Genomic DNA, 23,431 nt, shown 5'->3' with positions numbered 1-23,431 from the left:
TGCCCTCCAATACTAAATTGGTGATCCCTTCATGCCTCAGAACATGTCCTACCAACCGATCCCTTCTTCTGGTCAAGTTGTGCCACAAACTCCTCTTCTCCCCAATCCTATTCAGTACCTCCTCATTAGTTATGTGATCTAACCATCTAATCTTCAGCATTCTTCTGTAGCACCACATTTCGAAAGCTTCTATTCTCTTCTTGTCCAAACTATTTACCGTCCATGTTTCACTTCCATACATGGCTACACTCCATACAAATACTTTCAGAAATGACTTCCTGACACTTAAATCTATACTCGATGTTAACAAATTTCTCTTCTTCAGAAACGCTTTTCTTGCCATTGCCAGTCTACATTTTATATCCTCTCTACTTCAACCATCATCAGTTATTTTGCTCCCCAAATAGCAAAACTCCTTTACTACTTTAAATGTCTCATTTCCTAATCTAATACCCTCAACATCACCCGACTTAATTCGACTACATTCCATTATCCTCGTTTTGCTTTTGTTGATGTTCATCTTATATCCTACCTTCAAGACACCATCCATTCTGTTCAACTGCTCTTCCAAGTCCTTTGCTGTCTCTGACAGAATTACAATGTTATAATGAGACAGTTGCAAAAATTTAAAAACTCATGCAGCAAGATCAGATGATCAGTCTCAGTGATCTTCACATTTTTAGCTCTTTGGTTTCCCATAGCAACATTCTTCAGTCTGACAGAAACCTTGTAATACCACAAGGTAGGCACAAGATGCCCACAGAAGACCACCAATGGCAATGCATGGAGTCATCCTGTGAATTTCCTCAGCATATAAGATATACGTAATGCATAACTTTGTAGCTAATAATATTATAGGAAATAAAATCTGGGTATTTCAGTTCAGAGCTGAGACAAAAAAGAAAATTCATCACCAGAATGGTGACACTCCTCTTTACCCAAGTCACAATATTTCAAACAAGGGTAGTACGAAAGTAAAGTTATTGTATCAATGCTTTGTTATAAAAATATAATATTTTTGGTCAAGTTCGTGGCCTAGTACTCTACTGGAAAAATTTGAATGTAACACCACCATCCACCTATCCACCCATTGTAGACTTGGCATTCAGGCGGTTCTATTTATATTTTGATAACATATTAGTGGTGGTTATGGGAAGTAGCCATGGTAGAAACCAATGTTGAATCCAGATGTTCATATCATGCAGTTGTCAATATCCATAAGACAACATTGCTTGATAATGTACTATGTACCTATATGTTTACTTTGACGTTGACACTACATCAGAATATTTTATGATCTGAAGATGGCAGTAGCCAAAACCAGTCATAGTGAAATGTAAAAATTTATGTGATCAAGACTGACTTGTAAAATAAAGTGACAACAGTGGCACCCATAATTGTCATACATGTAGTATATAGGCGATCATACTACTTCTTGGGCCCTTGATATGTGAGGCACTGAAGAGTCTTGTATTACCAAATTTTCTTTTAACATTTGAAAATGTTGCAGTCTGGTGGATAGGAGGGAATGGTGCTCCCCACAGTTGACGTGGCACAATAAATGTTGGCGTGCAACTGACAGCCATGATCCCTACAGACAGGACTGGTGTTGCAATGCGAAGACATAAGTCTAAATCGCATGCACTTGTAGCACCACAGTGGAGGAGGAATGTATGGTTTGACATCACAGTGATACACCATCACCTTAATCTTCTCTGACAATGAGTCACCTTCAAAGTCCAAGATCAAAGCTCCAGTATCCACTCTGTTGTCTTTTGGTCCCTGTTGGACACAACGAACAAAATGCACAACTCATCATTCCAAATTAGCAATCAACTTTAAGAGGAGACCTGTCTGTAAGAGGCAATCTCAGTGGAAAATGATACCCTGTACCATATTCAGACTTTCATGGGAGATTATAAATGTCACCCATCTTGTCGTAGTTGAGCAATGCCTGTGACTCCAGTATCCCTTCCCCCCAAGAAGTCACTGCAGTTCCTACTCCAGACAGAGCAATTTACACACTTCAAAGGAGACGAACAAGTGACTCCTTTGTGAAGGACCCTACCACAGTTACCACAAAGGGCTTCTCACTTACATCCAAGAGTGGTATGCCCACAACTATGGCATTTGAATCAGTGCACTGGGTTGGTGAACATAGGGCCACACATTTACCATAGGCAAAGAAAACCTGCCTTGACATGCTCTGGGAGTTTTGTGCTATTGAACATAAGGATAAAGGGGTCTGATTTTAGCAGATCCCATCCACCTTTTTCATGATGTTTTGCATGCCCACAATACCTTGTGAAGCCCACTCATCTTTCAGTTCTTCTTTCAGAATATCGACAAGATCTCTACATGACATTACACCTTTGCTGTATTTCAACGTATAGTGTAACTCTAGTTTAGGTGTTTATTCTCCAAGGAATTTAGCTTTCTGGAGAGTTTTTGCTTGTTGGGAACAAGAGGTTTCTATGAACAGTATCTCACCGCACAATTGCTCAACAGATTTTGAAGTGCCAGCAATGGTCTCCAACTTTTTTGAATATAAAACTGCAAAACTTTCTCAAAGCTGCCCTCTGTCTTTTTAACTACTAAAAACACATTATGACCTGCAGCATATATTGTGTTACCGTAAACACAAGAATTCTGAAAAATTCCAGAGTTGGGACTAATGGCTATGCAAGGCCCCTTTGTTAGATTATTTGATGGTACAGCAGGTACCCATTTGGCTGGAAGGTAGAGGAGAAAATTTCAAGAGTTCCATCTCTGTCCCAAGAGCAGATCTCCACATGTCTGAGTAAGTCTTATACAAAAGAGGTGCAGCAGCTTCCCAAGAGGTTGCCCGCTAACAACTTTTCCATTTCAACATCCATGCATCTCATCAGCACACAGCACATCTTGAGACTGAATTTTTTATTTTATTTTTATTTTTTTATAGAAGTTTTCACCATCCTCATGAATCAGGCAGTCAAGCCAAGATCCCCATTCCCTCTGATACCCAATGTTCCATGCCACACCGTACACTTCTGACTGAAGCATGCCCAGAGCTTATGGTGACAGAGGACTGGCGGCACATATGTCCCTGGCTCAGGAACCCTGTGGTTGCCAAGCCCATTGCCAGCAAATGAATTTTGATAGCCCAAGGGCCTGGAATATCAGGAGCTTTATTAGACCAAATAAGAATTATGATGCAATGCCAGGAATATGAGCCAGGTTACGGGTACTACTGGTAGAGACAATGAGGTGGTAGGAAATTAAATGTTACTGACATTTCAAATTGAGGGGAGCGCAACTTGAACATGGTTGTTTGGTTGGCTGATTGGTTGGTTGCATGGATGGATGATTAAAGGGACCAAACTACTAGGTCATCAGCCTTTCTTCCTCAAACACACAAGTCTACATGACTGTACATCAGAGGTAGATAAGGGACAAAAAAGGAGAAAGGGAAGATATAGGAAGAAAGTCACGCGAGATGCCTTATTCACAGAGCAGCCGGAAGCCCCTGAAAGAAGAATGCAATGAGGGGACATACATCCCCCAACCCCTACCGCTGCCAGAGGTTCACCACTCAGAAATTACCTAGGAAAGACTATCAAGATGTGCAGGGCAAGAGAAGCACAGATACACGTAAGTGAGAGGGTGGGAGGAGAAGTAAAAGAGAAGGTAGTGTGAGTGCCAGGCAGGACCACCAAAGCCAGACAGCCACAGCCCAGCCTGGACAGTAGAGGCAAAAGCATATCCTGTCAACCCTCAATGGGCCGATAAGGTTAAGTCCCCCCCACCTTACAGATACAGAGAGCGGTAAAAGCCCCCTTCATGAATTAATATGTCAGCCACTGAGGCATCATATCCTAATACCAGAGGTAGCAAGTCAGGGAGATTAAGAGTCTGCCACAGGGCAGCAAGGTTGGGACAGTCAAGGAAAATGCGGGCAACCATCAAACGGGAATGACAGCTGCAGTTGGGTAGGTCCTCATGACAGAGGAGATGACCTCGAGTCAGCCAAATATGGTCAATGAAGAGCCTGAAAAGGATGGTAGAGTCTTTATGAGAGGCCTGCATGCATGACCCCCACAGATTTGTAGTCTCCTTTATCTGCCATAGTTAGTTTGGTGAGGTCAGAGTGAGACATTCCTTATTCCAGATCCCTAAAACTTGGTGGCATAATACTGACTGGAAGTCTGTTTCCAGTACACCTATTTCAAGAGTCAGCTTACTGGTAGCCAGTTTGGCTAATTTATCAGAGTGTTCATTCCTTGGGATCCCAATGTGTCCTGGGACCTAGATAGAGATCACCGAACATCCACATTGCTCAAGGGCATATAGGGAATTGTGGATAGCCAAGACCAAGGGATGGCATGGTTAACACTGGTCAAGAGCTTGAAAACTGCTCAAGGAATTACTGCAGATGAGAAAGGACTCACCAGCACAGGAACAGATATGCTAAAAAGCACAAGAGAAGGCTAACAACTCCACAGTAAAACACTACAGCCATCTTGCACAACGCAGTTCAGGATGTCCTCCATGTGTATAAGGGAGGCTTATGTGACCACCAACCATTAAGCTATCAGTGTAAACTACTTACAAATCCCAGGATGCACCAAAGATGGAGAAAAATTGGTGGTGATAGCCTCGGAATGAACCAAGTCTTTCAGATCTTGTGATAGGTCAAGACAAAGATGTGGCCAAGGGAGGTACCGCGGAGGTGCACTTGAGTGGGTCCAGAGAAGAGGTGGTAGAATAAACAGTTGGAGTTCAAAGAGGATGGACTGCATGTGGACTCCTGCTCTGGGTCACAATTGCAGGAGATGGATTTCAGTGTTTGGAAAGAGTAGCAGTAGTTTTGATCCTTAGGGGAGCTGCAAATGTGTGTAGCTTAACTGACAAGCTGTTGTTGGCATCTGATCCCCAATGGAGGGACCTCAGACTCTACAAGTAAGCTGCTCACAGGGCTAGTTTGTAAGGCTCCTGTTGCAAGCTGAACCTCACAGTGGTGTAATGGATCCAGTATCCACAATGCTGAGGGTGACAGCGCTTTGTAAAGCTGCAGAAGGGTAGTGTGATCTGCACCCGAGCTGGTGTTACTCAGGCATGAAGTGTATTGAGGCGCAGCCAGCACTTTCACTTAAGCTGGTCAAGATGGGGAATCCATGTAAAATGAGCATTGGAGACCAGTCCTAAAAAGCAATAAGTCTCCACCACATTGAGTAGTTGGTCGTTGAGGTAAAGTTCTGGTTGTGGGTGAACAGTACGACACTGACAGACGTGCATGAAGCAAGTTTCGGCAGCTGAAAACAAAAATCCATGGATGAGTGCCCATGTCTGTGATTTTTGTATTGCACCTTGCAGTTAACATCTGGTGATACCCACATTAGAGGAGGAATAGCGTACGATGCGACAGGAAGTTTTGGATAAAAATCGAGAGTGGACTCCGGAGACACCACTCGTGTGAAATAGCAAGGATGTGGTGTTGGCATGTGGTGTCATAAGCCTTTTGCATGTTGAGGAATATGGCTATAAGGTGTTGACTTTGGGCAAAAGCTGCCTGGATGGCAGACTCCAAGTAAACAACATTATCAGTAGTGGAATGGCCTTGGCAAAAACCACACTGGGACAGAGCCAGAAGACCCAGGGACTCAAGGAGCCAGCACAGCTGCTGGCTCACCATACATTCAAGCAACTTACAAGAATAGTTGTGGGACTTATTGGGCAATAACCGTCTATCTCTAGAGGGTGCTTAACTGGTTTCAGCACTGTGACAATGATGCTTTCTCACCACTGCAATGGGAACTAATTCCCAGTCCAGGTGCGATTAAAGATGGCAAGGGTACAATGCTAACAATCCACCGGTAGGTGCTTGATCATTTGGTTGTGGATGAGGTCTGACCCTGGGGCTGTATCAGGGCAGTGGGTTTCATCACCGATGAATTCCCACATGTTGAATGGAGCATTATATGGTTCCAGGTGGAATGTAGTAAAAGATAATTGCTTTCGTTCCACCTGTTGTTTTAGAACACTGAAGTGTGGGTTGATAATTTTCAGATGCAGAGGCTCGAGCATAATGCAGAACAAAATGTTCGGTGTTGGTCAGTGTAGACAGTGTCATTTAAGGTAACACTAAGTCACCTACAGGTGTCTGGTATCTGTAGAGACATCTGATCTTAGCCCAAACCTGTGAAGGTGAGGTACGTGGTCTGATGGTTGACATGTACCATTCCCAGCATTCTCGCTTCCGTCGCTTTATTAGGTGGCAGAATCGGGCATGGAGCCACTTAAAGGCAATGAGGTGCTGCATTGATGGGTACTGCTTATTGCGTTTGAGAGCCTGTCTATGATCTCTAATGGTCTCTTAGATTTCTGATGACCAACGAGGTACTGTCTCCACTGGGATGGTCCTGAGGAACAAGGTATCACTAAATCAGTTGAAGCAGTGGTGAGCCAAGGGTAACAGCAGAGACACATGCACCCCAGTCAGCATTATCGAGAGCTCATATGGGCAGGTGACCAGGGAAGTGACAACAAGGTGGGACAGGAATATCGGGAAGGGATTGCTACCACACAGGTCATTGTGGATGCTTCAGTGGATAGATGGGAGGGAAGACAAGGGCTGTAAATGGAAAGGTCAATGGTCAAGGAAGTTTCGTGCACCTCACTGAAGTGTGTGGGTGTACCAGTGCTCAAGAGGCAAAGGTCAAGTTGTGCCACTAAGTTTTTGAGGTCTTTACCATAGCCAGTAATCATGTTTCCAATCCACAAAGGGTTATGGATATTGAAATCACCCAAGATTAGGAAAGTTGGGGGGAGCTGAGAAACCAATGCAAGCAATGTGTTCTGAGACACTTCACCATTGGGAGTAAACAATGCAGATGGCAGTCTCCTGAAACTGCCCTTATTCAAACAGCCACAGCCTCCAGAGATATATTAAGAGGCACAAGTTCACTCTTTAGACTGTCCAGAACATTAGTGCAAACAACTCCTGACACCCTGTCATAGGTAATATGATTCTTATAATATCCCCAATATCCATGAATAGCAGTTGCATTCTAGTCCAAGCTGCTGGAGTTGGTGGTCATGTGTATACAAAGTGTGCTTGTTAGTGTGTGTGAATGGTATGTGTTTCTCTTTTGCTGAAGAAGGCTGTGGCCAAAGGCTTAATGTAAGTGTATGTCTTTTTTATGGTAAGTAGCACTATCTTTTCATACATTGTTGATATTCCCACCTGGAGTTTACATTGTCTGAAAATATTTCAGGAGGTTGATTTGTTTGTTTCCAAGGCTAGCAATTATTTGAAGAGTAAAAGTAGCTGAACATAATTGTTTGAGGAGCTCAGTAATTTGCACCTTCCAGTTCAAGTTTTCATTAGTATGTACACCTACAAATTTGGAGCAGAATACCCATTTACCAACTCCTGCCCATGTGTTACATCAATCATTGGTATGATTATTTATTGCACAGAACCATATATAGTGAGTTTTTTTTTCAAAATTTACAGGAGGGCTGTTTTTAGACAATCACTTAATCATTTTTTGAAATATATCATGAACAATCTCTTCTTTTGCTTTCCCGCTAATGAGATTTATTATAATACTAGTATCATCTGCAAAAAGTACCAATTCTGTTGAATGCTAAGTGGAATGTCATTCACATAGAAAAGGAATAGGAGTGAACCCAAAACTGATCCTTGAGGGACTCCCTTTGTGATTGCTCTCCAGTCACCACAATTTTCTATCTATCCAACATTGTTTGAATTATTCAGCACAACTTTTTGATTTCCATTTGTCAAGTATGGTGCAAGCCAGCTGTGTGTAAAAACATCAGTTCCATAAAACTTCAGTTATTCTGAGAGAGTAATATGAGCCACCAAATGCCTTGAAAAATCGCAAAAAAAGAAAGAAAAGGAAAGAAGAAAAAAAAAAAAAACAACTGGTGATATTTTATTATTTGAGGCTTGTACTATTTGCTGAATAAATGTATAAATAGCATTCTCAATTTAGCAACCCCTCTGGAATCCAAACTGTGATCTACTATGTAAATTGTTTTTACTTACATGTAAGACTACTTGAGTACATTACTTTTTTGAATATTTTGTAAAAATACTGATGGCCCTCTTTTCAGTATATGGGATGAATTGTCAAAGTGATTTTCTGGTGCTATGAATGGCTTGAATCTGTTCTGCTGCGTCTGAGACCTCTTGCATGTAGAAGCTGATGAAGATGCTCCAACTAGACCAGAAATTACGGACAGTCTGCATTCACAAGCAATAAGCATGAAGAAATTCAATGATTGTTATAAATCATGAAGGTATTTATACATACCCAGTCTGCAAGCCACCCTATGGTGCGTCGTGGAGGGTACCACGTATTACTGCTAGTTATTTCCTTTCGTGTTCCACTTACAAATAGAACAAAGGGATACTCTAAACGACTGTCCATAAACCTCCATGAGAGCCCCAATTTCACTCCCCTTATGTTTGTCACCCTTAAGCAAAATGTACATTGACAGCAGTAGAATCAATCTGCAGTCAGGCTCAAATGCCAGTTCTCTAAATTTCCACTATAGTGCCTTGCAAAAGAGAGCATTGTCATCCCTCCAGGGATACCCATTTGAGTTCATGAAGCACTTTTATAGTACTTGCTTGGTGATGGAACCTTCTGGTAACAAATCTAGTAGCATGCCTCTGAATTGCTTCACTGTCTTCCTTTAATCCAACCTGGTGGGTATCCTAAACACTCAAGCAGTGCTCAAGAAAGGGTTGCACTAGTGTTCTACATGACATCTCCTTTATAGATAAGCTATATTTTCCCAAAATTCTCCCACAAAAATGAAGTCAAGCATTCGTCTTCCTAACTACCAACCTGACATGCTCATTCCATTCCATATCTCTCTGCAGTGTTATGTATAAATATTTAATCAATGTGATAGTGTCAAGTAGCTATACTGCAACATTACAGTTCTTATTTTACTTTTTTTACTCCTCTGCTTTGACTGACACTTTTCTACATTTAGAACACAGACACCCCGAAAGTGCCAGAAAATTCTGTGCTACCCAAGTTTTGCTTCTTATAATCTCATAGATTGATTTTAACATGCCAGACCTGTCTGCAAATCCCATAAAGGCATTGTAACCTTCACAGTATCGGGTCATGAAATTTCTACATAGGAACCATATTTACATTTCTAAGATGGTGTGCTTATGTTTTCAGTACTGAGAAAATGTGAAAGAATCTGTACTGGTTTGCAATATTCAAAATGTCAGCAACCAGTTAACTCTGTTATGAGACGCATAAGAACTGACGTGTAGGAATCGCTGAGAGTTGGGTCAAAAGACCAGTACTCTCTATATGAATGATACTTATTGATCCACATTAATAAATTAATGGCGATAAATTTCTTCATTTCATCAATACTAGTTGGTCAGAAAGGTGTGGAACCTTCAAGCTTTTGAGATCCATACAAAATTGTTTCAAGCAGTAGATGGTCTAGTAAATCATTAGCGAATAAGAAGCCAAAAATTTAAATGCAGCTTGTATCTTTGCCAGAAGGAACATATGAACCACATTCACGTGAAAATCAGTAGTTTCTTTTGCAAATATCTCTTGCGCCCATTTGATATGCTCTATTAGTTCTGCATCATCATTACACACATTACTGTCATTGTTGCCATTAATAATACAAAATGAGTCACTTTCAACACAAACACTATCACAAAAATTTTCTCCAAGTGCAACTATGTTTACATCATAAGCAATAAGTTGTGGTTGTTTATTAATTCAGTCTGATGCACTTTCAATATCTGAAGCAGCTGAGTCCATATCACTTGGAATTTCAACAAGTATGTCCATTAGCATAACTGTAATAGCGTCACAAGCTCTAAATCATTTGTTTCCTCTTGACATGGTCTATTGTTCATACTGACACTGTGTGAAGCAAAAAATCTGAATAAAGATTTACTGTCTGAAGGCCATTATTCCATTGGTTTCAGACTGAAACTACCAACTCTGTTATTTGTTTTAATATCTGTATATTTTGTGATGTGTTTGGAGAAACTGGTTCAATGTGCTAATGCAAGGAATATTTTGTAGGGTAAACTCATAGCAACTCAAAGAGAAAGACTGTTGTCATGGTACTTGAGCAAATGGACACTATGATGAAATGGTAACAAAAACAAGGACAACAAAGTAAGGACAATGACTGTTGGTAAAAGAAAAAAAAACTGGTTGCAAGTCAAGACCAGAAGACAAGACCATACATATTGTAAACAGCTGTGATCCCTAATTTTTAGAAATTTTGTAAGTTATCTTGTAATGTTACAAAGGAGAAATTCTTATTATTATCAGCTTCTGTGTGACTATGCTGGCAGATTATGAACTATAAATACTTACATGTGAAATTCTGAGCAGAGGAGGGGGGGTGGGCGGGGGGGGGGGGGGGGGGTGTTATGTGGTATAATCAAGCCTGAAACACTTTCAGCATTCTTCAATACTATTGGGTATCAGTAAAGTTAATTTATAATATGTTCATATAAAACTATACCCACCATAATTCATTATTTAATTCATAATTAGTTGTATCTTATATATTTAGAATAAATTTTGAATATTTAACATAAAAATCTGTAAATTTAAATCTAGTAAGTTTCGATAATTAGTTATCAGTTAATGTCTAACAACTGTGGTTAATTCAGTCACTTTCATTGTTATCTGGATAAACAGACTAATGAAACAGTTGAATGTATGAACATTATTTATTAGTTGCATACTACCCACCCAAAAAACACAAGCAAACAGTAACAAAGAATAACACAAACTGAAATCAAAGAACACAATCACATAGTAAATTTTGGTGAAAACGGTAAAGTTTGTCTGTAAATAGTTGTCACAGACCCTCTCTCCCCAGCTAATGCATTAGCGAGAGAGCATGAAAGCAAGGCTGGACACAATGAAGTCCTGAAACCATCCATAGGTAGATGTTGGCCTATGCTGCAGTGGAGCATCCACTGGCAAGTCCGCAATCAAATGACAGTGGACCTATAGAAATAATGACTGAAAGTAGCCCATAATTATAGACCCTGCCTGAGATTTGTTCCTCATCTGCATCAGCGGGCAAATCAAAGGTGTTAAGTACTGTGATGGTGTGCCACAATGGGTGGGCAGATTAGTGGTGAAGGTGCCAACATGAATTTTGACAAACAGGTCAGCCAAGTATATGTCCAGGATGTCGAATGTAAAAACTGCACACTGTGGAGTTGGAGTGGATGGTGGGGAAGTGTCACATAGTGGACAGTTTTTGTCACACACGCTGCATGACGTTTTGCTGTTAGTGGTGTCAGTGCCCGAGATGAAGGGAGTGTCACTTATCGCCTCTTTGCGGAAGGGCTCTGTCAGGCTGGGAATGATGTCTAGCATCCATGCAGGCTTCATTCCGCTTACTGAAACTGTTTGGTGTTTGCCATTTTGTAGGATGTCTATGGTATTTTGCTGATGGTTGAGGACCTGGTGGAGGCCTGAGTACTGGGCCTGTAGTGCTGCCTGGACCGAGTCATACCACAAAATAATTGTTGTTCGCAAGTCCTCTATTTAGGAAAAAACATGGTATGGTGTGCAGATGTTAGCTATGTGGTTGCGAACTTGTTTGACCATAGCTTGTCTTGAGCCAGGTGTTCACATTCTTCTATGAACTCAGCTGGCAGAAACCAGAGGGTTGCCACAGATAATGTCAGCAAGCAAGGCTTCCAAGTCATCTTTGTGTGTCACCTCAATACTGAGAAGTATCCACAGTAAGGTCTCTGAACAGTTTCCACCAAGGGATATGAGTGCTGCTTTAAGCATGCAGTGTTAGCACTCGACAAGTACATTGCTTTGCAGGTGGCATGCGTGGTATGCTGTCATATAGAACTTGTCAACACTGCACAGTTCACACAGTTTAATGAGTAGCAGGTTTTCAAGTTGGTGGTCCTGTTCAGTTGTTATGGACAAGGGGCACCCAAATCATACAATCAAGCAGGTGGCAAATATACATGTGACTATGTCGGCCAGGATATCAGCAAGGGAGGCAGCTTCAACACAGCTTATAGCTTTATCAACTGTGTACAGGTTATAGTGATACCCATCAGACATGGGGAGAGGCCCCCATGATGTCAAGATGGACATGACAGAGATGGCCCTTAGAGATGTTAAATTTATGAAGGGGCTGTTATGCATGCCATTCATCCTTGTTCCTCTGACAGGTTATGCATGCACAAGTCCAGTTACAACAGTCACTCCTGACCCATGCCGATATGAAATGTTCGGTGTTGAAATATGCTGCAACTCTGATGCCAGGATGGGGTAGATCATGGATGGATAAAAAACCAGTTAGCTGAAGTGGTATAGGTAAGAGTGGGTGAAGGGTGCCTGTCAATGTGTTACCCAGATTGGTAAAGAGGAACCCAGTGAGCAACACGGCTCAAAGGTTAGCGCACATGTGGAATTCTATTGTAAACTGGATAGCTTGAGGTTATCCTTATGAAGTCAGGCCAGTTCATTCATGTCGACAAGAGTGGTGATGAAACTCACATGCGACAAATAATCTGCAACCACATTATATAGAGACTATCCAATTATGCCCATGTGTCAGAATCTTCTTGGGCAGAGGTCTTCAGTCAGGTTCTGGATGGCATCTGTGAGGGGCCTATCATCAGTAAGAATGGTGAATGTATGTCCTTCAATGTCATCACAAAAATGTTGGGCTGCTTCATGGACGACAAGAAGTTTATAGTCAAATGTTGACCACTTGCGCTGCCAACTCACGAGGGTTTTTTAAGAATCTGAGCAGTTCAGTGGTGTCGCTGATGTGTTATTGCAACAACACACCTATCGACATATTGCTCGCAAAAGTTGTGACAGATCTGTGTGTCAGGTACTCTTTAAAACAGTGCAATGGCATGGAAGAGTGCCGATTTGAGAGCCTCAAAATCTTGGATCAGGTATTTTCCATTTGCCGGAGGTACTTTTCCTGCCTGAAGCATCTGTAAGATGCGCCTGGACAGAAGCTGCATGTGGCAGGTATCAGCAGTAGAAGTTGTCAGCACCAAGAAACCAGAGCAGTTCCTGATAATGTGCAGGCAGTGGAAAGTTGCAAATGAAATCTACTTGTCGGGATGTTGGACAGACACCTTTGGTGGTCACAGTACGCCCAAGGAAAGTTATGGAACCATGTGCTAGTTGTGATTTTTCCTGGTTAATCTCGATGCTGCCATCATGGAGTGTAGCCTTTATGTGAGCCAGGTGGTGTTCATGTTCCTCAACAGAGGGCAAAAAAATCAGAATGTCATTGACCTAAGCATAAGCATAAGAAAATGGGAGGTTGTAATAGTAAAGAGTCAATAATTCACTGCTAGGTCAGGACTGCATATTTGAGGTCATACAGCATAAAGCAGTACTCAATGAGGCCTAATAGGGTTATGAGTGCTGTTTTAGAAATGTCATCTTTGAACATTGGAATTTGCTTTGCTTTACAGAAACCAAGTACACTAAAGACAACCGAGCGAGGTGGCGCAGTGGTTAGCACACTGGACTCGCATTCGGGAGGACGACGGTTCAATCCCGTCTCCGGCCATCCTGATTTAGGTTTTCCGTGATTTCCCTAAATCGCTTCGGGCAAATGCCGGGATGGTTCCTTTGAAAGGGCACGGCCGATTTCCTTCCCCATCCTTCCCTCAGCCGAGTTTGCGCTCCGTCTCTAATGACCTCGCTGTCGACGGGACGTTAAACACTAATCTCCTCCTCCTCCACTAAAGACAAATGTACCTTTGAGAAGCTGTGTGAAGTCCTGAATGTTGGGAATCATATAACTGTCCATTATAGTGTGACCGTTCAAAGCTCTATGGTCTCCACATAATCAGTGTGTGGGAGGTGGGTGGGAGATGACCAGTTCCTGTCTGATGGGTGGGTGATACTGGTATTAAGAAGTTCTTGAATGATCGCATCCGTGTGACATAATTTCCTTGGAGTGAGACAGTGGGCATTATGGTGCAAGGAGGCAGTCTGTAATGTTAAAATCTTGTAGCAAGTACCATTTTGTAAGCTCGCCCGGTTAGCCGTGCGATCTAACGCACAGCTTTCCAGACTGGGAAGGAGCACCTGGTCCCTGGCACAAATTCGTCCAGCGGACTTGTATCGAGGTCCAGTGAGGTGGAAGGTTTTTAGGCAGTTCACCATCTGCCTTGGCGAATGCAGGCTGGTTCCCCTTATTCTGCCTCAGCTACACTATGTCGACAAAAGCTGTGCAAACAAGTTCTGCATGCACGCATACACCACCATTACTCTACCATGCAAACATAGGGGTTACACTCATCTGGTGTGAGATGTTCCTTGGGGAGGGGGGGAGGGGGTTCCACCAGGGGCCGAACCACACAATAACCCTGAAAGAGTGGTTCGGTGTGGGGTGGCGGAGGGGTGAAGTGGACTGCGGTAGTCATCATGGGGTTGTGGACCACTGCAGCTGCAGAGGGAACACCAGGGACAGCGGGGACGGAGCCTCGCCATCATTTCTAGGCCCCCAGTTAACATACAATACAATACCATTTTGTAATCATGGCTATTTAGCATCATGCATGCATGTGAGAGAAAATATTGCTATTGAGTCATGGGGGAGGGATGAATGGACTATGAAAAGACACTGGGGGGAGGGGGGGGAGGGGCGTGTGTAATGTCACTACACTTAGTGTGCTGCAGTAGTTAATGTTGCTGAGCTGCCGTAGAGGGCACGGCAACTGCTGCAGGCATGATGTTTGAACACATCGGCTGTGTGATGGTTAGGTGACAGAACATGCAATGAGCATATAACAGTTTATGTGATGCATCATTAATTAATCTTCGAGCTCGACATTGTGAGCACAGAAAGTTGTAGAAGCAGAGCGCATGAATGTACACTTGACCAAGGAGGAGGTGAGTTGAGCCATCAATGTAGAGCGCTCTGAGAGAGCATGAAGCAGTGGGTCTGTGAACTAGCAGTGGCCATGCCAGAAAGGCCAAATGAGCATGGTATATGTGATCCAGTTATGTGATGCAGTAGAGATGCTGTCTGGACATCTGGAGATAAATTGAAGTGTTTGAAAAAGTCATACCAAGCACTGGTTTATTGATGTCAGCAACATGAAATGTCCATGTAAAGTTCAGACATAGGGTAAGACAGACTCTGAGGTCAACTGCCCTGTGCATGCTGATGTGAGACTTGTTAATTGTGCGTATCACAAGTTTGGTTGCAAAGATATTACCAGGTGCCAAGGAAGTAGGGATGATGGCATCTTCGCCAGTGTCAACAAGGAATTGAATATATGAGTTGTGATCAGATATGTATAGTCTCCCACTCAAGTTGGAGGAAACATTCAATGAAAGATGTTTGACAAGCTACTTTCTGGGATCATTGTGGATCGGAATGCCTATACCGGCCTGCAGACGGAGTTTGGGACTTTAGATGGTACTTGGCAATTCCTCACTGCATCACCAAATGTGGTGAGACCAACAGAGGGAGTAGACCAACTGTGGAAGTGTCTCATGTGTCGTGCATACCATCTGTTGAGCTTCAGTGGAAGTCTGCCATACATTCAAAGTTAGCTTCCACTGCAGTCAGTGTCAGTTGGAGATCTGATGGAGAGAGCATGTGCAGGTTGCCACCCTGTGGCTGTGTATCACTGTGCTCTTTTTTTTTTTTGCTTGCTCTTGTGTGAGCCCTGCTACTTGAGCGAATATACAGGGGGTGGTGGAGGGAGGTGCTGTTGCCAACTTTATCATCAGAATAATTGCCAGTGCTTGGGACTGACTATCTGTGGTGGATGATCCAGTCACTTGGTCTACAAGGTGAAGTTTGTTATCCAGAGTGTCAGACTAGTGTGAAAGAAGCTATAACTGCAGTTTATGAGGAAGTTAAAAAAGCCACAGCATCCACAGTGTGATGTCTAGTATGAGCCCAGGGTCGACTTGGGCCCACAAGTGGCATCAAAGCTGTGGCAGAGTTCAGGATACCACATGTTCATCATGAATGATGTGATGAATGAAAGGTGTTTGATAATAACAGCTTTAGCAGTGGCGTATTTATGCTGGGTGGGAGTGCAAAGCACCAAATCACTGTTGAGGTTGGTGTGACTGACTAAGCAGAAAAAGTTTGTGTCATAATCAATGATGCCATGGGTGTCCAGAAAATTGTCTACCAATGCAAACCATGTTTTGGTGTTGTCTTTCTGCAGGAGTACCAGTTTCAGAAATCTGTCCATTTCAACATGCTGTCCAAGTGTAGGATGAGCTGGTGCATCATGAGATGTGGGTAGCATCAGGGAGGACCGTATGATGGCAGAAGTAAAATTTCAATAGAACGTATTGTGTGGGGTCCAAGGTCAGAGTGATGTGTCAACCAAGGTCCCACTGGATGTGGCAAGACAAAGACACACGAGGTGCATGATGTGGTAGGCTTGTGGTCAGCTGGAATGGAAGAGACTACCATGGTTAACTGAAAAGAGTGGCAGCAGGCATGCATGTGAACCAAGAGTCTGGTTTGCAGCATTGCCCAAGGTCTGCACGAGGCAGAGGATAAAGACCCTGGAAGGATCATGGTGCAGACGGTGCATGAAATGGCCCTGGCATGGATGTGGCAGCTGCAGCTGGCAGAGAGAACAGCGAAATATGAACAGAGAGTGGATCTAGCAGTCATATGACACCCTGCGGTATCGTGTGTTGGTAACAATCCAATATATGCTGACCATGAAACACTGGTGGTGATGCATGTTACACATTCACACAATGCACAGTACTAGCAGGTTTTCATAGGCACAAAACCATGATAATGGGCAGTATGCGATGCACTATGGTTAGTGTGACCTCGAGCAAACAAAGCAGACAGCGTACACTGTTTCCACCAGTGAGGTCTGGGATAGGTTAAATCCATCATGTGTCTCTTGCACTGATGTTGGAACTTGGGCTTCACAACTGAAGTCTGAAGCAGGTATGGGGAGGATGGAATGCAGATCACTGGATGGCAGAAACTACACTGTTTATAGTGGACACACACTGTGGGATACAAAATCATTGATATAATGCAAAGAAACAGGGTGGAGGGGTCCCGAATGTGGTTAACTCAGTCACTGCCATCATGGTTGGATAAACAAACTAAAGAAATTGTTGAATGTTATTCATTACTTGAGTATTACACATGAAGAATACATGCAAACAGTAGCAAGGAATAACTCAGACTGAAATCAAAGAACATAGTCACATAGTATGTTTTGGTGTCAAAAGGTGATGTTTGGTGGTCAAGAGAGCACCACACAACTATGTAAACCTTTTTGATTTACATTTTATCTCCATATTTCTTCTTTGCATACACTTGGTTGGATGTTGGGTAGTAATGGAAAAAAGTTGAGCTTGTGATGTGATGGAAAGCAGACACTGTAAGTGGAATTGATAGCTCAAGGAAGCAAATGAATATTAAATTTTGTTGTTCTAATATTTGAAGAGTTAAAATGCACAGCAAAGCCAATTTCAAGACAATCAGCTAAGTAAAAACTATATTTTAGTAATGAGAATATATCCTTCAATGAAGCTCCATCCAGAATACTGACAAAATCAATTCCATGGACAAGTCATTGTATATATAGCATTGAATCAGTGTATTACAAGTTTCAAGTAACTGTTGTGTAAAAATCCACTACAAATGGCAACTGATTCTGGCTATAATTTGGCCTACCTGAACTTAAAAAAATGAAGTACAAGCTGTATTTACTTATTTATCAGGTCCCTTGAGACTATGAAGCCAAAGCTTCTTGGTCATGGAATGAGTTAGTACATATTTTACGGAATGCTGATTAGAAATTCATAAATGAAGAATTAATGGAGCAGTGAAAAACAAAGTATATGAATAAATAACATATTACAGAGAAAAGTGTGAGGCACTCTAGTCAGAATAGAAGGGTACCACACATTAGATTTTCAACCTGGACTTAGGTGATATGCAATTTAAAGTTAAAATACTATCATACACCAGCCCATATTGCATCTCATTCTCTTGGCACCAAAGGTGACCTAATGCCATATTAATCATAATTTAAAGCAACTTCCTGTACTGCAGTTTAAATACCTCATTTTACTCATGACAGAAGTGTCTGTTTGCCATTTCCTGAAATAGTTAATACAAGGAGCAGCGGTGACAAATTAGAAATTACAATTGACTCCCTATGCTTCAGAATATTTAGAAATTCCTTCATCAGCAGATAGCAGAAAGTGTAGAATAAGGAACAAGCTGATGTTCAAGTGTGAAGTGAAACCTTAAATCCCAAGAAAAGAAAAGTATAGGAATAGCTGTCTTTATGCCAGTCCAGCATGTAAATTCTCCTATTCCAAAGACAGTCACAAAAAATTCTGATAGCTGATATCTGGTAGTCTAATATTCTACAAAATGGTTCAAATGGCTCTGAGCACTATGGGACTCAACTTCTGAGGTCATTAGTCCCCTGGAACTTAGAACTAGTTAAACCTAACTAAACCTAAGGACATCACACACATCCATGCCCGAGGCAGGATTCGAACCTGCGACCGCAGCGGTCTCGCGGCTCCAGACTGCAGCGCCTAGAACCGCACGGCCACTTTGGCCGGCTAATATTCTACAGATGTCTCAACATCTTACAATACATAATACAAATCTAGAGCTTACGAATTATAACAAAATGATATTGCACTCATCAGAATGAAATCAACTCACAGTTTCTGTTGTTATACTAGGAAATATCCGCAGAAGGCCAACATTCCGGTTCAGTGCTGTATGAACAGCAAATGGTTCAATGGATGTTGGTCGAAATACAGATCTGAAATCCACTGTAGATAATACATGGAAAAGTTGTATTCAAACTCTCTCAGCAAAGAACAACACATGCCAGAGAAAACTGAATATTTTGTCAAATCTAAGTGAACATATACCTTCAATATCAATGCCAACAGTAGCCAGAGGTGGGAAGTTGAGAGAATCAAAGGCACTGTAACTCGCAGAGCTCACTTTTGTTGTTCTGTTTCCCCTGAAGAGCTTGTGCCCAAAGTAAACAGTTACCTCTGGAATGCTGTAGTTGCCTGCCAAGATAAGCGCACCCAGAAAATTCTCTCTTCCATCACCTCTTGTCTCAAATAATGGAATCTGCAGGAATGAAGAAGAAAATAAATCAATCAATGTTGTCACTTACACATCACAGTATTGCATTTTAAAGGGCGGTTGGAGAATATTTTCTTAACAATGCAGGTAATATAAACAGTACATTTAATTTATAACAGCATAGCTCATAACAAAAAAAACCACACATGCCAAGCTACAGCTTGCATTAGAATTCATCAGCACAGGGAAAAATTCAGAGTTAAAGGAGCAGCCAGCCAAAGAGATTGTATTTCAACAAAACTATTCTCAGTAATCTTAGAGAAAATTTTCATATCCTTAAACTGGGAACATCAAGTAGGAAAATATTTTGGAACATTCTTGAATCACCTTTGCTTTTTGGATGACAGTGCACAATTTTTAAAACAAATTAAAACAATTATTTGCAACAGTCACATTTGTATTAACATCCTCAGTATATTTAAAGGGAAAGCACTCCCATCCTGAGCTGGAAACAGTCCTTCACAAGTGTATTTTTGCTTGTTACAGACAGCTGTCCGATTTATGTTTTATTTTGAAGTTGTTCAGTTAACTGTAAATACCTGACAGTCATAATGGAGAGGGCAATCTGCAAACTTGAATACAGCAGATTTTTTATTAAAACCTTTATTTGCCAACATCACACTGTAGAAAACAGTGCTTACTAATTTCAATCTCTTAAAGAATCATCTTCTGATCTGCAAGTTGTTATAAAATGTCGCACATTAGAATACTTCAGAATACAATAGCATTAACAAGGGCAGAGTGATATTTTCACTCTGCAGAGGAATGTGCACTGATATGAACTTCCTGGCAGATTAAAATTGTGTGCCGGACCGAGACTCGAACTCAGGGCCTTTGCCTTTTGCGGATGAGTGCTCTTCCATCTGAGCTACCCAAGCACGACTCATGATCTGCCCTCTCAGCTCTAATTCCGCCAGTAGCTCGTCTCATAGCTCAGATGGTAGAGCTCTTGCCCACTAAATGCAAATGTCCTGAGTTTGTGTCTCAATCTGGCACAGTTTTAAAATGCCAGAAAGTTTCATTGACAGCAGCAGTTATGCAAATGTTGTTGGGAGTACATACCAGGATAGAAACAACTGGAGTTTACATTAGGAGAATAGGTAAGATGCTAAGCCATTTCAGCGTTGACATCCTTATGGAAATGTCAACTGTGGAACAAAATACAATAAAATTATACAAATGTGGTCCAAAATAAATGGCAAGAAGCTATATGCAATAAAATACCAGTAAAAACATACCATACAGTCATATTTACTGTATGTGTGTGTGAAACATACTGACCAAACTTTGTTGTTGCAAACTGAATGTCACATAAGAAAAGTCATCCTGCCCAGACACAGTTTTTATCAATGTTAACAAGATCAATGCAGCAAACAGACTGACTGGCACTATGTACATGGGCTCACAGGTTATCACAGATGCCACCAGGTGACAGTGCAGTATTATGAAATGGAAATACAATGTAATATAACAATTAAAAGGGGGATATTATGTGGTAATTTAAAAAAAATAGTACAACTAGTAATTATAGCAATAAAATTTTAATTCTGCTTTGTTACACAGTTGACATTTCCTCAAGGATGTTAACACTGAAATTAGTTAATGACACCACAAATTTGTATCCTGTTATGTACTCTAAACAGTTTTTGCATAGTTACTCTTCTTAATGCTATTGTATTCCAATGTATTCTAATTTGTGGTCTTTTTTAACATCTTCCAGTTCTGAGGATATTGGCAAATCAAGATTTTAATAATAAATCTATGGTATTCTCATTCCATAAATCTGAAAACTGCATTACCTTATACATAATACCACTGACCACATACAGAAATAAAAACTGTCCAAAAACTGTAGAGATGCAGGCATGATTCAATTCATACATTAACAAAAGAGACACAGATCATAGAATCTTAATCTGTATACTGCTCTAACAATAAATTATCACTGTACTGCTAAATGCTATTCATGCTTATCCTAGATAAATTTAATGTACATCCACATCTATGTGACTACCCTGCAATTGACACTTAAGTGCCTTGCAGTGTGTTCATCAAAGCATTTTGACACTATTTCTCTACCATTCCACTCTTGAACAGTGCATGGGAGAAAGAAACATTTAAATCTTTCTGTACAAGCTCTGATATCTCTTATTTAATTATGATGATCATTTTCTGTATGTAGGTGGGCTTCAAAAAATATTTTCACATTCAGAGGAGAAAGCTGGTGATTGAAATTCCATGAAAAGACCTCATCATAACAAATAATGCCTTTGTTTTAACTATTACTAGCCTTACCATATCCATGACACACACTCTCATATTTCGCAGTAATAAAAAACAAGATACCCTTCCTCAAATGATGTTGACATCCTCCATCTCTACTATCTGGTAAGGATCCCATACAGCACAGCAATACTCCAGAAGAGGACAGATGAAGATAGTGCAGGCAGTCCCTTTAGTGGATATGTTGCATCCTCTAACAGTTTTGCCAATAAAACACAGTCTTTGGTTTGCCTTCCCCACAACATTATCTATGCTATGTTTCCAATTTAAGTTGTTTGTAATTGTCATCCCCAGGTAATCAGTTGATTTGGCAGCCTTTAGATTTGTGTGATTTATCATGTATCTGAAATTTAACAGAAGCCTTTCGATACTCATGAGGATGACCTGACACTTTTCATTAATTAGGATCAATTGCCACTTTCTGCATCATAAATATATCTTGTCTAAATCATATAATGATTGGTTTTGAGCTGCTGAAAACTTCCTGTATTGCAGTTTAAATACCTCATTTTACTCATGACAGAAGTGTCTGTTTGCCATTTCCTGAAATAGTTAATACAAGGAGCAGAGGTGACAAATTAGAAATTACAATTGACTCCCTGTGCTTCAGAATATTTAGAAATTCCTTCATCAGCAGATAGCAGAAAGTGTAGAATAAGGAACAAGCTGATGTTCAAGTGTGAAGTGAAACCTTAAATCCCAAGAAAAGAAAGGTATAGGAATAGCTGTCTTTATGCCAGTCCAGCATGTAAATTCTCCTATTCCAAAGACAATCACAAAAAATTCTGATAGCTGATATCTGGTAGTCTAATATTCTACAAAATGGTTCAAATGGCTCTGAGCACTATGGGACTCAACTTCTGAGGTCATTAGTCCCCTGGAACTTAGAACTAGTTAAACCTAACTAACCTAAGGACATCACACACGTCCATGCCCGAGGCAGGATTCGAACCTGCGACTGCAGCGGTCTCGCGGCTCCAGACTGCAGCGCCTAGAACCACACAGCCACTTCGGCCGGCTAATATTCTACAGATGTCTCAACATCTTACAATACATAACACAAATCTAGAGCTTACGAATTATAACAAAATGATATTGCACTCATCAGAATGAAATCAACTCACAGTTTTTGTTGTTATACTAGGAAATATCCACAGAAGGCCAACATTCCGGTTCAGTGCTGTATGAACAGCAAATGGTTCAATGGATGTTGGTCGAAATACAGATCTGAAATCCACTGTAGATAATACATGGAAAAGTTGTATTCAAACTCTCTCAGCAAAGAACAACATATGCCAGAGAAAACTGAATATTTTTAGAAGTATGGAATTAATTTGAGATCCCCACTGATAGTTTCTCATTACTTCATGAGAACAAAGAGCTACTTGTGTTTCACAAGAATGATATTTTCTGAATTTGTGCTGACTATATATCAACAGATCATTTTCTTTGAGGTAATTCATAATGTTCAAATGCAATATATGCTACAAAACCATGCTGCAAATTGACGTCAGTGATATGTGTCTATAATTCAGCAGAATGCTCCTATTTTCTTTCTTGAGTATTGATGTGACCTGTACAACTTTCCAGTCTTCATGCACTGATCTTCTGTTGAGCAAGTGATGTATATGATTGCTAGATATGGAGTTATTATATCAGCATACCCTGAAAGGTACCTAACTGGTATACAATCTAGACCAGAAGACCTTCCTGTATTAGGTAATTTAAGTTGCTTCACTACACTGAGGATATCTATTTCCAAGTTACTCTTGCTGGCAGCTGTTCTTGATTTGGATTCTGGAATATTTACTCTGTCTTCTTTGGAAAAGGAATTTCAGATAAACACATTTAGTAATTCCACTTCAGTAGTATTGTCATTGGTAACATTACAATTGCTATCATACTCACTGTGACTTGCCACTGTTGTAATTTATATATGACCTGAATCCCTCTGGATTTTCTGCTAGATTTTGAG

At 41.0% G+C, this 23,431-nt stretch overlaps 1 protein-coding gene across 2 annotated transcripts in view; it reads right to left on the bottom strand.

The window, feature by feature from the left end:
- Positions 1 to 23,431, bottom strand: part of LOC126259539 (L-asparaginase-like) — a 419,333-nt gene that overhangs the window by 66,245 nt on the left and 329,657 nt on the right. For both annotated transcript variants that reach the window (XM_049956415.1, XM_049956414.1), the window contains exons 5-6: positions 18,948 to 19,158; positions 18,733 to 18,845 (exon numbers count right to left, since the gene is read on the bottom strand). In XM_049956415.1, the coding sequence (XP_049812372.1) occupies positions 18,733 to 18,845; positions 18,948 to 19,158 (324 nt within the window). The remainder of the gene's footprint in view (positions 1 to 18,732; positions 18,846 to 18,947; positions 19,159 to 23,431) is intronic.

Source organism: Schistocerca nitens, chromosome 5, assembly GCF_023898315.1.
Source record: "Schistocerca nitens isolate TAMUIC-IGC-003100 chromosome 5, iqSchNite1.1, whole genome shotgun sequence".
In the NCBI taxonomy this organism is placed as follows: domain Eukaryota; kingdom Metazoa; phylum Arthropoda; class Insecta; order Orthoptera; family Acrididae; genus Schistocerca; species Schistocerca nitens.
This window is presented reverse-complemented; position numbering and strand designations above follow the sequence as displayed.